Here is a 17,433-nt window from a genome sequence, read left to right as displayed (position 1 = left end):
AAATTTCGCCAGGCAATTTGTCGACGCGCGAAATCTTTTGCGTAAGTTTATCGGTCACCACATCCCATACATTCATGCATCGGTCCGATTCAATACCGTAAAAGGAAAAAGTAGGTAAGGGTCCCTGCGCAGCCTTGACTCATATACTGTCTGTTTAAGTACTGGCTCGTGTGCGTTTATGAGCGTACTTCTGACATACCGATCACCGGCCAGAAGTCAATGAATACGCCGCGTCTGTTTACCTCCGATGTGATCTGAACACGCGATCATATGGATACCATAGAAAATTCAATTAATTATCGTCGATTTTTCATTTTTCTTAATTAACACATTAAAGTATAGTGATTCATTGAGATAATCATTGAGATTATCTGCGATCTTCTCCGCTCAACTTACGCTATTGTATTGTATTTTTCAATATCATAAGATAAGAGAAAATTCCAAGGATTTGCTTGATATTTTCCGTAATCTGTATATTCTTGAATTTTGCTTTTTCATATTGTGCTTATGAAAGAGAATTTCAAGGACTGTGTTGACTGCTTTTTTTAAAACCAAGATTCTAGAACTGTATGAAGCTTAAAAACAGTTAAAGTATTTATCAAAGTGTTATCCTTTTCAATGTACATATACATTTTTCAATAACACTATGTTTACATAACTTTTACCACCTGATTCTTAACGTGGTAATAAAAGACAAATTTTCTTGTCAATCGCGCATGGAGGCTTGATGACTTAATGATCAAAGAGCGTGAAAAAGTAAGTAAAAATCCAAGAGATCGTAGTTCTTTTAATAATCTTCTGTAATTGAAAAATTAAATGAAATCATGTTGCACGATGTTACTTTCAATTTCATCGAGCTTCATAAGGCAGTAGGGTTTATCGAATCAGTTATTATCGCGGTATGCCAGCAATTAAGAGAGAAGGCAACCTTGGAGTAACAATTAGGATGCTTATTATAAAGCAGTCCGTCATTATTTCAACGTATGCGAACGTGTCCTTAGTTAGTACTTACCTTATGCAGGATATATTGCACCGGCGAGGTCGAGGCACCTTCTGTCCTAATTCTACTTCATCGACATAAGCCTTTATAAGTAAGTTGAGTCACCTTCTCGTTAGCCCCTACTTTGTCATACACCTTAATTTCTCCGCTGGAATTGATGCACGATCGATCAATCGGACGAGTCATGAACATAATCGAAATGATCAATTCTCAAACCTTAATTCTCTTCCAGTTGTTCAACTCACCTTTATATTAGCTAAAGCATCGATTAAACCTAAAACAAGAGAACGAATAAAAAGAACACGGACACAGGGACAAAAGTGCAATATGCAAGACGAATAATTTTCATCGCAAACTTTATTGTTACAACAATTATTGCCAAAGGAAGATCTCCCTCGAGAATCGAACGAAATCTTCCTAGGTACGATTCGGAACTTTTTACGATGGAAGGACCATCGTCCTTCGATAAATAAATAGAACGCAACAATAATTTATTCACCCTTATATCGTACATTATCGCTGCGATCGGCCGTGTACAAGCAAAATGAGGTATCAAGATTGTGACTCTTGAGGAAAATGCAAGTGTGTGCACACGGTCGCACGCGCCATAATAAATGCATCGATGTACATGATAATCGATGATAATCGACCGTGTGTTTATGTATATGTATATATGTATATTAGTGTGTAACTCGGTTATGTATGTTTGTCAATGTGTATCTGTGTCTGTGTATATATGTATGTTAATGTATATCTGTGTACGTACATATTTATAATATACAAACATACGAGTAGATACCTTTTTTCATACATACAAGATACAAGCAATACCCTTTAGTAAATATATACAGCAGTGACAACGCGATTTCTTTTCTCTTCTAGAGGAACGTCGCGAGAACCACTTGAAAGGATATTCAAGTGCACCGAGTTCCTAATGCATAGTCGACGCCAGCGATTCCGTTTGTCCGTCTTGATATTCCAAGCTAACATCTAGTGCTTAACTTCCAGCGAACCTAAACGGAATCTGCGATTTTCCGAAACTTTTCTTTTCACGAAAACGATCATGTTCGAGTCGCTCTGTTTGGAATGGCGACCGCAATTTATACGAATTAAATTGTTTGGAAGTATTTGTTACTTCGTGATGCGTGTATGTGTGAGAGATTTCTTACAGAAACGTTTAATTATAGAACGAATTAAACACTTAAGAATTTCTCAATGAAAAGATTAAACTTGTTGATGCTGCTTGATTATTGTAACACTCATACCTCATTAATTAATTTAATTAATAGATTGTAAATCGAAGATTGACCTTTCGTAAGAATACCATGCAATGTTTTAGGTATATCTTCAATTGGACGATTAAAGACTGGGGAACAGACTTTTAAACTCACGAACTAATGGTAGTGTACAGGGATAATAATATATTAATTCTCTAAATGTACAAAGTATACGCTGTACACGTGTAGTCGTGCAATTCTCAATAAATTCTCCAGTTGTTGTTTCGAAGGAGGATCAAATTTTAAAAATTTGCCATCGCGTTTTCACGAATCGATTTTTACATCGCTTTCAGACACTAAAAATCTGAGATGATTTAACATCTGGCTACGCGAAATCAAGATATCACGCGGTATCGACAGTCGTCGAAAAATAGACGAACTAAAGACAAAAATAGGCAGAAAAAGGAAGAAAAATTAACGGAGGACATAAACGCACGCAGTCTTTCCGAAAGAGGATTTAAGATGCGTTTATCCAGCGTTCTGTGTACATTGTACATTTGAGCCAGAACGAGAGTCCTGCTAAGGAAACTGCAACTTCCTGGCGGTACATAGCAGTAAAACAATAGAAAAATAAATAACTAAATTGTCTATCATCGATTTGAGACGTTTGCTTTATTTTCTTTACCATCGGTTTATTCGAGCTTTTCGGAGAAAAAGTGGAAAATCTGAGATGATTTAAGAGAACGTTGAAGAAACAAAATGACGTCTCGAATCGATCTCTTAGTTGCTAATATAAAGTGTTCCGAAATTATCCTTTTGTCATGTTGTTTTCAATAAAAAAAAAAAAAAACTGTAATAATAAAAGGGACGATTAAAAGAATAGATAAATAAGAGATTACTGACATTTATGCAAATTTATATTTTTCTAGATAAATATAAAGAAACATTACCATTTTTATATTTCGTTTGAAATATTTTTATATTTTCTTTTTTATATATTTCTATATTCGAAGTCTATATGCATTTTTGCAATTTATATGTATTTCATGCACTTTTGCATCCTAAAATTTCTTATAAACGTATAAAAATTCTGCAACTAGATATCACAAAAGTAGTAAAGGATGACATGACGAAAATCAATCGTGTGATGAAAAATACAATTACAAGAATCTAGCTTTCACTTTTTCTTCGTGGAAAAATCCGTATGTATCACGGCACGGATGAATAAAAGCCGCTTCCGTGGTCGGATATTTTCGGCACACTCTATAAATACAGTTTAAAATGCGCACACTTATATGCCTGCTTTCTGTTGAACTTACATCAATTACTTTACGTCCTAATGCATTTTCAAGCTAATTCCGGAGGGGGAGGGTTTCTAAATGCGCCGACAGCGAGGATTCACAGGCTCCGCAGTCAATTCTCTCTTTCTCTCTCTCTCGTACATACAAATTTGTATTTTCTTTTTTTATGTGTTTTTCATTTGACTTTTTTTCTACAACTATCTTCGTTTTTTGCTTGACTACAGGTGGGTCTGAAACGGGTGCAAATAAAAGAAACCAGGATAAGAAAATATTTCGGTAAAAAGAGGGTGAAAAGAAAGTGAAAATAAAGTGCGCCGAGGGTGGGTTTACGTAAACGATCGATCGATCTTTGCCGACAAAGGTACACACACGCATATGTCATACATATATGTATATACAACATATACAGTGACTCATGGTAGTATTTGAATACGTATAACGATACAATTTTCAAGGGTATATTATCTGCGTTATACAAAACATTTTGAAATTTAATTAGCATCGAAATGAGATACAACTGTCATGTTTATATTGGCAAAATTTCAAATCAATTTGAAAATATATATAGAAATTGCGAGACATTTAGTGCGAACATATACTTGGTAGAAAATTCGTATACATCAAGAACATACAGCATTTCAGTATACTAACATTACTGAAGATATTAAGGTTTATTAACAACAATAGAATGTTTAATATATCGTTAAATAAATTAAATAAATTTGAAACTTCTATATACATTTTCAGTTTTGTTTGAAAATTTTCTGATACGATTGATGATAGTCACGTGGCACTATAGCGTTAATAAAATTTCAAAATGGATTGTACAGTACACATAATATACTCATAAATGTATATAATCTATAAATATTCAAATATTACTTTCGCCAGCCAGTGTATATTTAACTAGAAATTAAACGACGAAAATTGAAACGAGAAGTTACCCCCGACGTACGAAAACGCGCGTATTTCAAATCGCGATAACGAAACGATAACAGAAACAGTCATAAGAATAATAGTAACTGCTTTATTTAAATAATATCAATAATCATGGTGATAGTAATAATCATAATGGTAATGATCATAATCGTAATAGTATGTATTGCCGAAATATCTCGGTTAAGTGACAATTTGTTTCGCAATAGCATAATTGCTCGCATCTGAATCTTTTCGTATTGTTTCAACGTACTTATGTATAATATTGATACATTTACCTTTTACGTATGAGTAATACGTATATTTTCACGTTTCCTTATTTTCTTCAATGGAACAGAAATGGATCGGCCTTCTAAAATATCTCTAGGAAAGTTGGTCTTCCACTTCTTTTTTTTTTTTTTCGTGCAATGAAAATGAAAAAGAAAATATTGCTTCCTTATGAATAATTAAAAATAGTAGCAGGCACTTTTAAATTAGAATGTTACAAATGTATAGCGTGAAATACACCGCGTGAGTAGAACCGATCCATAACTGTTGTTTACACTCTTTAACGTTTTAACTCTTTAACCAGGCAATTAAATTTGAAGACAGGAATTGTTATAGACACAATAAAAGATGGCAATGTGTAGTAATAAAATGTGAAAATTAATGTTAAGCTTATTAAGATATCAACGCGTTTCGATTAATGCCTTAAACGCTAGTCGTTTTATTAACATATATTGCTAGGTTAAAGGGTTAATTATTCCAGCGACTGCAATCGCTTTTAATTGCTCTTGCAACCTCACTCGTGCACGCATTTTTCTCTCTACGCAATTGAACATTTTCAATGGCACGTTTGGTTTCACGATTTCTCTACGCAAATCTACTCGAAACTATATCTTTCGAAAATTTTCCTCGAATACAAAGAGGACCGGCTTTCAGGTGATAAAGTCCAAGTAAATATTAACACGAATAAATCACATTCCATCGAAAGCTTATGTAATTTTGCACGCAACCCCAAAAGAATCTAACGAGTACCGAGGAAAGTATATTTCTAAAAATATCAATTAACGTGTAATACGTCTTGTAAAATTCGACGTTTCTTTTATTCTTCAACTTCTTTTATTTTCCAAAATTCTCAACTTCTCAACTTCTTTTCCAAAATCAATTTCTCGAGATTACTTCGTATTTTGTCATCTTCGAACCATCATCAAATTTGAAGATTTACTAGATAACTTGAATCACAATCACATAAAGTCTCGAGAATTTGAAAGAAGAAGCACAAAGTGGAAGAATGTTTGCGAATGATCGCGAAACGAGCCACTCCATAAAATCGCCACTTTATCCTGCCGTTTCCTTCGCACGCTCGCAACGACGTTAAAAAGGCGAGGAATTTGATTGTTTTCCATTTTCATCTCTTCGATCGCGATATGCGGTATATTGCTTCGATAATAATTCCCTTAATGCGAGACTTCCTTTTTTTTTTTTTTTGCTTTTCTCTTTTCATTCGTTTACACGATTATCAAAAAACATACGACGCGATGACGTTGATGCAACGAAAAAGGAAAAAAAGAACGAAATCTTATGCAGTTAGTTAAGTAGACACTTAGACGCAAGGCTGATTTATAGTCACGAGAGGATTAAGATCGTAGTCATGCCTGACTATCGTACAAACCGGTTAAACAGGCATAGTTTCTCCCTAATTATCTACAATTCGACAATATTAAAAAAATGATCGAGTATGCGGTAATAAAAACGAGTTAAAAATATCGTTAATTTAACGATGTATATGAAAGGAAGAAGTTATTAGACGTCTTTGTACGACCACAGATTTCGACGATAAAATCTGAGTTGCTTCTTGGTTTCTTAATTCTTTCCATTTATCTTTCTACACACAATTTATACGCGATTCTTGTTGGGTTATATTTCTAAAAAACTTGAATTTATCTTATAGTCCCGCTTCTTTGGATCCTTATGGCTCCCGGCGTTGAACTCTTAACACATTTTGCATGTTCCTCATGATCGACACATGGTTCGCGCTGGCACGTTTGAAACTCGCTCTCACTTGACCGTACTTCGAAAGGGACCTTCTCTGTTCCACGAAATTCCTCGTGTTGTTCGTTTCTTTCTGAATACGAGCACAAAAAAGATCAATTCTGTGATTTCTATCGTTTGCTCAATTAACACCACTCTTCTTTCAATGAAACCTTTTTTATGCACGATTAATCCGTTTTTTCGTGATTTAATTCCATTTGCTTCGTACTTTGCCTCTGATTGTACGAATAAAGAACGAAACGAAACCGAGATTAGTCAATTAATCGGATTGAATCGATTGGTATCAATTGATTGTAAAATATGGGATAAACGTTAGAAATGGGAACACACAAAGAGGAAAAAACAGAGTGACCCTGAATATAGATAAATTTAGATAAAGTGAGTTAATAAAAAACAGCTGATTAATCTCTTTTACATAGAGTTAACACGATACCGTGTTCAAAGCACACACAACACGGAATATGTTATTCAGTGTGGAATGTGATATGCCGGTTTAACGGCTTGCGAACGATTATCGACAAACAATTGAAATTTGTGACAGAGAGAAGCGTAAAAAGCGACGGATCTTCGACTGATTGCGCTCAGAGAAATTTATTAACAACGATATTTTGTCGTTGAATTTGTTCCTTTTGTCGTTTGAAATGAAAATTTCTTTTCTCTGGTTAGCAATAATAATTAATTGGCACGAAATCTTCTCTAAGCGCGTTTCCATCGATCCTAATTTAATTTCATCTTAATCCTCCCTGAATTTCTACTTGGAGCATTCTTTCAAGTACAAGCATTGAAATCACTCGTAGAACTCGAACGTACGATGCGATATGTTTGTTAAAAAAATATCACACTTTCAAGATCGCTAATAAACACTGGTACTGTCCTTTCGCATACTAGCTACCATATATATGTATATAACAAGAATGATAATACACGATACTCCATAAAACAGTATCTCGAGTTAACAAAGTTACGAGTTTATCAAGCTTCTGTTTTCTTTTATTTCCTCTCGGTCGTACAATCTGTGTCCACGGGTTAATGATTTTCCAGCCGATTTAACCTTTGAAATTTTCACAGGTGTTAGCTTAGATATATCAGTGACACGTAGATTGGTTCGTAGTTTCTTATCAAGTAAATAGTTTTATGCTACGTCGTACGTGAAATCATTGGAAGTCGATCGCAATAGAAATTTACTACTTGAATTTTCGTTGGAAATTTGTAAAATCAGTGTAAACGACAATTTGTACTCGAACAATTTCTTACACCGATCGATTATTTATTTATTTGTTTATTTGTTATATTTGCCCTGGATTTCAATGGTTAAATCGTAGATTTAAAAAATAGAAAACGAACAAAGAAAAATGTGCGCGTTGCTAATCGTTGTAATTTTCAAACACGCTTTTTATTGCTCAGAATAAGTAAAGAAAAATCAGTCAACTACGCTAACTTATAAAAATGAAGTGATTCTTTGTTATTAGATAAAAAAAGAAGAAAAATATTATAAATGTAGAAAATAAAAGACGCGATTAAAGCTACGAAATAAAAAATTCTCGGAGAAAGAAAAACAACACGGACCGATCACCGAGATAGCGACTAGATTTTTACCATCGTTTTCCTAAATACAACATATCGACTGTCGAAAGCGTTTCATTCAGGACAATATATCATTATACGTGTACGTATGTGTTAATTGAACAACATTTTGGTTTTTTTTCAAAACGTTCCTTTAACTTTGTTCTGCGGCTACTGTAATGTTTATATATATATAAACTTTTTGTTCATTCATATATATATACGTACACGGAAGCAGCGGCACTCCCGTTAATTAATCTCATTTATCGTATCACGTATAATACAGTTTGCGCAGTTACTATATTTATAATATTCATCGAGATCGTCGATGAATTTTGCAATTGATTTCGAATTTCGACACTGTAATCTTAATATTTAATTTTATTAACTCTGCGGAATATTTCTGACATGTAGGATTTTCTTTATTAAAATTTTTCGAATTTTAGAAATTACAGATTTTAATTTTTAACTTTGTAGGAAATCTATTTTTGATATTTATAATTTTTTTTTTTGAATCTTCCAAAATTTTAAAATCTCAGGAGACGAATTTCTTGAGCTCAGCGGAATATTTCTGACATGTAGAATTTTCGAAATTATAGAAAATTTTAATTTTTAACTTTGTAGGAAATCTATTTTTGATATTTATAATTTTTTTTCTGAATCTTCCAAAATTTTAAAATCTCGCGAGACGAATTTCTTGAGCTCTGTGGAATATTTCTGACATGTAGAATTTTCGAAATTATAGAAGATTTTAATTTTTAACTTTGTAGGAAACCTATTTTTGATATGACAATGTTTTTTGAATCTTCCAAAATTTTAAAATCTCAAGAGACGAATTTCTTGAGCTCTGCGGAATATTTTTGACATTTAGGATTTTCTTTATTGAAATTTTTCGAATTTTAGAAATTATAGATTTTAATTTTTAACTTTGTAGGAAATCTATTTTTGATATTTATAATTTTTTTTTTTAATCTTCCAAAATTTTAATATCTCGCGAGATGAATTTCTTGAGCTCTGCAGAATATTTCTGACATGTCGAATTTTCGAAATTATAGATTTTAATTTTTAACTTTGTAGGAAATCTATTTTTGTTATCTATAACTTTTTTTTAATTTTCCAAAATTTTAAAATCTCGGGAGACGAATTTTTTGAGCTCTGCGGAATATTTCTGACATGTAGGATTTTCTAAATTACAGAAGATTTTAATTTTTAATTTTGTAGGAAATCTATTTTTGTTATATATAACTTTTTTTTAATTTTCAAAAATTTTAAAATCTCGGGAGTCAAATTTCTTGAGCTCTGCAGAATATTTCTGATATGTAGGATTTTCTTTATTGAAATTTCTCGAATTATCGAAATTATAGATTTTAATTTTTAACTTCGTAAGAAATCTATTTTTGATATTAATAATTTTCCTTGAATCTTCCAAAATTTTAAAATCTCAGGAGACGAATTTCTTAAGCTCTGCGGAATATTTCTGAAAATGGCAGCTACTTTTATTCAAATTTTAGCAATTTTCAAAATCTTTAACGCTTATTATCCGAATTTCTGTTTTAAAAATGACTCAAAATTACGATAATTTTAATCGATATTTCCGCATTTTGCAATACATTCGAAAATTCATCGACCATCTGGACAATAAATGCGGTATACACGTTTCGTTTTATGTGTGTACAGTGTACATATGTATAAGTATATGTATAATTACGTACAGGAGACAGACAGAACGTGAGACACATATAGGTACATGTACACGACCGGTGGCTATATTATCGTAATAAAAACGGGATTGAGGACTGCGTCCTAATTAGATTGTAAGTATTATTTACATCTCCTTCGTCCGCGGGTCATTTCATTTCCTCGTTTTACACCTTTCATTCCTCTCGAGCGCCTTCCTCTTAACGTTTACAACTAACTAACGTAACAACAGGTAATTGTCAGTTACGATAAGAGGTAATGAATGAATATATTTCGCGATAATTTCCCATCACGTGTAACCTAAACGTCACTCGTAAAGCTCGGCGATTCGATGATCGTACAATTTTACAGCTAAATGCTAGGATATGAACAAGCAACGAGAAAACGAATTATGTAACTGTAATAATGACACGTGTTTTTCTTTTCTGAGAAGACTATGACTAAATATGGTTGATAGGTGAATAAGTATAAGTTTCAAAAGTTCGTATGTAATCAACCAGAATGGTTATCCAACGAGTGTGTATGTAAGTTTGAAAATTTAATATATAAAACTTTTGCATGCAATTTGAAAAATATAAAAATATAAAATTTTCAATGGGAAATAAAAAAATATTAAAAAAAGATACAAACAGATTGTCTACATTAAATCAGGTGATAATTGCTTGATACAGAAATCGATCAAAATCAAGTTACGCTGCTCATAATAATTAGGGGATTGTTATTATAAACGGTTCTATTTTATTAATTAATTAAACAAAACTAGGAACATTTACAGGCTTGATAGCTTCAAACGTAGTTAATATGACACTCTAATAAAAATTGACTTCAAGATAATAATTAAAAGAAAATATACAGATACAGTTGATGGGTATAAAAATTTATTTTGGAAAATCTAAAAAAACAAAACGGACCTCTAATTGTAGAGGTGAACGTCTGAGCAGTGTATTAATTTGTGAGATATCGAAACACGTGACATTATTACGTGTAACTAGCTACTTATTGAAAATCGAACGATACGATGAGACCTGACATATAAAAGATACAACTGGAACGATGGATTCTTGAATTCTCCACAAAGTGTTTGTATCCTGAACGAGTATTATACAGTCCTCTAATACTGTAGGCCGAGTTTTATCACGTTGTATAAGCTTCCTGGCCTATCCGACATACTCCAAAGCTTTAGAATCATTAATTCTTCGTCGATTCTTTAATTGGTTCGCGAGAACGCGCCTATTTAAATCATTAATTCATTCCATACGAATAAATGCAAGATTCACACACGCTGGATGATTAATACTTCAGAAACTCGCGAATCAAGACGAATACTCCTTCCACCCACGCAAGCTGTTCGTTAAGTACAGAATCGAATATGATAAAGTATGATGTCTCATGTAACACGAAAATGCGCAAGGAATGATTAAAGACATATCAGATTACGTGTCTTCGTTCAACCTTTTCACCCCTTCCACCCTGACAATCCGTCTTGATTCGCGATCAAACGCTCTCCTCTGTGATTTATTCTTCTCTGTTCGAGTTTCGTTTATTTTTCTTATTTTTATTTTTTTCGAAGATTCGTCGCTACGACGGCGCACCAGACCAAATCCAAACTGACTTGACGTAGGTTACAGGGATGAGCTGCTTTGAATTCACTCTTGCTGCAGTATCTTCTGATTTGAGGAAATAGAGAAACCTTTCAGATAATCTGATCTTTTCGCACGGATCGTTCCAAAGTATGTCTTACTCTTAGAAATAAAATTTACAAAAATATTTGTATCCAACGACGATACTCTGAGGTAAATCGTAAGATTCTTTTTAACGAAATAATACCTATTTTGTGAAACATGAAAGACATTGTCGTGTCAGGACGATCGTTTGAAATGCTTCACCAATACTAATTCTTGACGACAGCAATACTGGGTTAATATGGAATTACCTGGCCGACGTTTTACACGGTTCTACGTGCTCGACATTCTTTCGCGTGTTGCAAACCCTCGAGCTTGTTTACTCTTGTTAAAATGCTCGCACTGGCGAACCACGCGACGAATAATCGCTGATACGAATGTTACGGTGCACGATGTGATTCGTGCGTACGCAGAAATTCGAGGATACGTTCTCAATGTGTCGCAACAGTCGAGTCATTATGTGGAGAAATCTGACAGATTGCTAATTCGATGACCTTTTTTTTTTTTTTGTTTTAAGTGAAATGACTTTTCTTTGTTCGAAGTCGATTTGACCATTCTATTGCCCTCATACTCTTTCTAACAGTATACTTTATAACTATAAAGCATATAATTTTTAACAGAGGATGTTAAAAAATTAAAATCTATACGAAACGATGAGTGGCATTTTTTTGCAGGAAGCTTTATTTTCGAATAAATCGATGTTTAAATTTTATCCGGTATGTATGTGTGCAGGTAGTCTGATTTATGTCTACGTCTTGTAAGTATCTCTGTGATATTGTACTACTCTGTGTATTCACAGCATATGCAGTGTAGGCTGAAAAAGTCAAAAAACAAATTTTTCGTGTAGAATTTCTCTGTTAACATAAAAATGTTAAATGTAACAAAAAATAACGTAGTCTATGAATTTATTCAGAAATAGAGCTTCATACGGAATTGTGGATTGTACCACAAATTTAGAAACATCCTGTATTTCATGATCGATCTATTCTATTATATATGTCGGAGATGAAAGGACACCGGGGCTTTTCTTTTCGAATGTTTGGGAAAGTCCCCAATACTTTAGTCCAGACTTTTTATTATATCTGTACTTAAATAATAAAACTGAGAAATAGCTGTTTATGATTTAATCCAATTATGTTTGCCCGAGATTAATGACAGTGGGCTGAGGCTCGAAGTGACATAACGGGTCGCTGAACGTAGCCGTGGTCACGGGAGGGACGTGTACTTAACAGAGGTATGGAGTAATTAAATAGCTCTCCTTAAAAACAAAGATTGAGCCGAGGGATACACAGAGGTACGGAGAGGAGTATATAAGGGCAGTTCCACTTGGACTGAGGTTCAGTCCAGTGAACGAGTACGTTCAGTGTTACCAGAATCGTCACATTCGTCATCCCGTTGACCATGGTTTCGTTATGGAACCTAAACTCATTGTCATCGGCTACTTGTTACATTCTGTAATACTCACATTCGTATCAATAAATATCATCTATAGTATACAACAACGATGGCCAATTTACGTGAAGATTATAAGCCCCGAACTCCAATGAAAACCCGACATATATATATATAAAACATAGAAAGAGTAACCTCACCGATATTAATCTTTTATCTGAAATGTATACCTGAAATTGTAGCCAGGTAACTAAATTAGAAAAGAAGTTAAACATAGTAATTTATATCATTGTTCATAACCTGAGATGGTCTCGAATGGGCAACCCTCTATAACAATAAACAAACAATAAAACCGACGTTATAAAATATTCTATACTCAAACTTGAAAAAATTGTTCTTTTTTTTTATTTTATTTTGTTTTTTACAATTTGTCCTGAAGGACATTTGGTAAAGTGTTATATCTCATTGGTAAATAAAAAAAATAAAATAAAATAAATATAGCATGTGGGTGGCTACCCCCAGCGGGGTGCCAGCTTCGTTTTTTCTAAGTTATACCTTTTATGAAAAAAGATTGTTCTGTCATCTAACTTTCCACATGCAGCTTCCTTTACTAAAGTATGCTACAATATAATTAGATCACTAAAAGATCAAACTATACTAAGATCAGCCCAAGATGCTGGAAGCAAAGAAGATTTCAAATAAGACTGTCATGCATCCTTTTCAAAGCATTCGTTTGTAAAGATGTGTATTTATGTTTGAAAAATCATCGCTTTGGAACGTTCCGTGCGCGATCGAATCGGTACTTCTTTATGGATTCGACACAAAAGACAGGGACTCGACATAGACACGAAACGTAGACGAGACAAGAGACACGACGGATGTATCATACGAGGTCAAATCTTTTTTTCTTTTTTTAGACGATCGCGTTGCGCGACGCAGATGACACGTCGTCGTCTGGGGGCAGTTCATTAGTTACAAATACCCTCGGCCACTCGGGGGAAACATTTACACAGTCCGATCGATCGGTCACCGGGCTCTCATTACACACTTACCGCTTTGAGGAATCGGTCGAGGAAGATACAATAATGATAGTTGGAGATCGTGAACCTAATTTTATGCCTATTATTTTATTTTATCGCCATATCTGAAAATTGCCTATGTAGGTCAAAGTCGTGAAACGATTTTACATTTTTCATTTAAATATAATCTAACTTACATATACTGTAAGATTGAAGTATTTACAATCTCCAAATATCGCTAGCACAACTTTTGGAGTGACCAATCGTTCAAAGCTACGATTACCAACTTACCATTTCTGTAGTAAGACTGGCTAGCGCCTCCTCGACGGTGGCAACGATTCTCCCTCCGTCATCGTGACGCTGGCTGCCCCTGATCGGTGTGGTCGGACAACCTAAAATTATCGTTAATCGTCATAGTGCAAAATAAAGATCAGCCTGTTGCTGTAGCTCGATCACCGAAGCGTAGATACGTGTTTGTCTAGCGGTAGTGTTCGAGTCGAATCGGCTATCTATGGGGAAGAGAAACTAAGGAGAAACTTTTAATTTATAATGAATAACCTGCTCTTCAAAAGGACCAGCAAATCGTATTATTTTTCTTCTCGTTTTATTTTAAATCTCATGCAAAGAGCGTGTGATTATTGAAAGTGTGTGGTGACATAATTCTTCATTTTATATAGGTGGTCCTTTCGAGATTTTTATTTGTAGTTATCAAGATGCATCGATAAGAAAAAAGCGTGCATCGTTCTAATCGATGACTACGTGTGACAAGAAGCGTGTGTAGCTATTTTTCACATAACGATATTCATAGGCGAGTGTAGCGAAAAATCAAAGAGAAAATTAAAGAAAATGTTTAGACTTATCTCGAGAGGTAACATCGGTTCTAGGCGATGCCCATTCTTGCTTTAAAAGGAATCATAAAAGAAGTAAAACAAACGTGTGTATGGGGTTTTCAGCGAGAATGAGATCTCGTGTACTTTTTCCTTTTGCAATTGTCGCTTTATTGTCGCTCTCATCGTCGAGAAATAAATGTGTTTGAATATTTTGACAAGATTTTGAAATCACCTAGACAGGACTAAGAAAAGTGTTTGTTGGATTGTATCGTAATTATTTAAAGAAACAATCGAAGATGCTCGCCCCTTTCTCGTTTCAGCTTTCATTCTGCTTTATTATTAATCGTTACTTTAGCTTTCACGACGAGCACCTTCGCAGCATATGTTACACGATCGATGGACTTAAGAGCATTTTTTGCCGTAACACTTACGGAGAATAACCTCGAGACATGGTCTACAACACATAGGCGATGAGATTAAATTTAGGCACTGAGTTTTTCTTATTCGTTTTAACTTCCTTTTCCTTTCCATTCTTTTTTCCTTCAACTATGATCAATTCGTCGCATGACCTTTCCAATTCGATTAAAACGAGTACAAGGTATGTAATTGAGACTAGAATTAAACCTACGTAACGTAAGTCATTTAACAAGATTAACACTTTTAATTCTTCGTACAAATCAGTATCACAACGATGATTTCGTGATCAGATGAATTTTGTTAAAATATAACGAAGAATGAGGTACGACGAGTATACCATGGAAAAACGGTCTAACTTAATTTGCTGTAAAACTCATTTAGTTTCCGGATTACGTAATAACGTTGGTATACAGAATGCAATCGATGTAGGTGGTTAACAACATGTAGGTATTGTATGTGTCATGATCATAGAAACACTATCGTTATTTATCTCGATGATTATGCGGCATGTATCTGAATTAACAGCTAGCTAGTAACACGAGTCTCTATGTATTTTACACATTTATTTTAGCACGGAGTGATTCCCCGTTTACAAATAGCAGAAATAATATTTCTATCGACATAAGCTTAATATTACGAGCTTAATACGCAGTGCTTCGAATTACTTGGACAACGGTATACTCTCGCTCGTTTCAGAACACTACCTTAAATCGTGGCACGTTAATCAGACTTCTGATTGCTGGCGCGAGCGCCGCGTTGATTGCCCATAAATCGACATTGTTCGAAAATAATCTCGATTTAAAAAAATATAATATCATCGTTGAATTAACTCGCACATTTTGCTGTTCAATTATTCTATTTTCTTTTTTTTTTTTTTTTAAGAAGATAAATGATTATAGTTTGCTGAATTTTATCTGTTTACTGCTCGAGGCTATCCTTCTGTATACTATGAATGACACTAGAATCAATGGTTTTTATATCTTTTGTATAGCGAAATTCAATAGAAACTATTCTATTTATCTGTGCTCTAACAAAGGCAACAGTAACTACTAAGCAAGTAACGAACGTAATAAAATAATTTCGGAGAAACAAAGAACTTACAGTCACGAAATTCTTGTGCACCCTATGAAGGCTACCTGTATTAAGTAGTGGCTCACGAAAGGATTCGCACGCTTATATATGCAAATTTGAATGGTTGAAATAATGTACATTAAAGTAATTTGCTTAGACAAGCAGATGTCAATAGGAAGATGGAAGTCTTAAGATTATGTTAATAAAATTTGAAAAGGATTCAACAACGTAGGTAGGAGTTATGATACGTTTATTAGAAACACGCATTGCAAGCGACTCACAAAGGTATTTGAACGCTACATATATCATTAAATTATTTAATATTAATATTTTGTTGGACCACCTTTAGCGGCAATAGTGTGTCTCAATCGACGTTCCATACTGTATACCAATGATTTTGTAAAACTACACTCAACAGAGTTCCATATTTCTATAATTTTATCTTTCAATATTTGCTTTGAGATTATCTGAAATTTATGTCATCTTTTTCCCATTTCAGCCCATAAATTTTCAATCGGATTTATGTTTGGACTTTGCGGTGGAGTAATTAACATGTGTGGTGTGTTATATACGATCCATTCTTTCGCAACTCTAGCAGTATGCTTGGGATCATTATCTTGTTGGAAGTGGGAATCTTCCAATAATCCTAATTTACGGGCACTTTCTTTACGGTTACTTTTTAAAATATTTAAATACTTATGTTTATCAAGCATTCATCAATAAATATCAAATTTCCGGTGCCATTGGCAGCCTTGTACCCCCACGCCATGACCGATCCACCTCCCTGTTTCACTGTTTGATGTAAATGTCGAATTACCAATTCCGTATTTGGTTTTCTCCACAAATAATTTTGACCATCTAAGCCAAAAATGTTAAACTGTGACTCGTCCGAAAAGATAACTTTGTCCCAAAAAGAATTATCTTTATTAATATAGGTTTTTGTAAAAGTCAATCTTCTTTTATAATTTACCGCATTAATATATGGTTTCTTTCGCGGTACTCTGCCATGAAAATCATCGTTTCGTAAAATTCGTCGACATAATTCCGGGTGAATTTCTTTATCAAACATATCAGCTACCATACTCGCGGGTTGAGGAGCGGATGTAGTAGGATTTTTTTTAATTCGCGAATGATAACTTTCTCCTCTCTTCCAGTCAATTTCTTTGGTCGACCTGATCGAGCTTTGTTTGCAAGTGTTTCCTCGTTCTTTAACTCTTTTATGATACAATGTATTGTGAACTTACTTCTGTTCACAATTCCAGCAATCTCGTTA

General features: G+C 34.0%; 1 protein-coding gene across 16 annotated transcripts in view; it reads right to left on the bottom strand.

Annotated features, from left to right (window-relative positions):
• Positions 1–1,339: 1,339 nt before the first annotated feature.
• LOC132910324 (phosphatidylinositol 4-phosphate 5-kinase type-1 alpha-like) overlaps positions 1,340–17,433 on the bottom strand; it is a 40,561-nt gene continuing 24,467 nt past the window's right edge. For 13 of the 16 annotated variants that reach the window (XM_060965923.1, XM_060965926.1, XM_060965931.1 and 10 more), the window contains 2 exons: positions 14,134–14,234; positions 4,526–6,561 (listed from right to left, as the gene is read on the bottom strand). In XM_060965923.1, the coding sequence (XP_060821906.1) occupies positions 6,406–6,561; positions 14,134–14,234 (257 nt within the window). In that variant the 3' untranslated portion in view covers positions 4,526–6,405. Of the gene's footprint in view, positions 3,749–4,525; positions 6,562–11,301; positions 11,417–14,133; positions 14,235–17,433 lie in introns of those variants that run through there. The other 3 variants (XM_060965933.1, XM_060965940.1, XM_060965934.1) reach the window with 2 other exon arrangements.

Source organism: Bombus pascuorum, chromosome 9 (assembly GCF_905332965.1).
Source record: "Bombus pascuorum chromosome 9, iyBomPasc1.1, whole genome shotgun sequence".
NCBI classification, from domain to species: domain Eukaryota; kingdom Metazoa; phylum Arthropoda; class Insecta; order Hymenoptera; family Apidae; genus Bombus; species Bombus pascuorum.
This window is presented reverse-complemented; position numbering and strand designations above follow the sequence as displayed.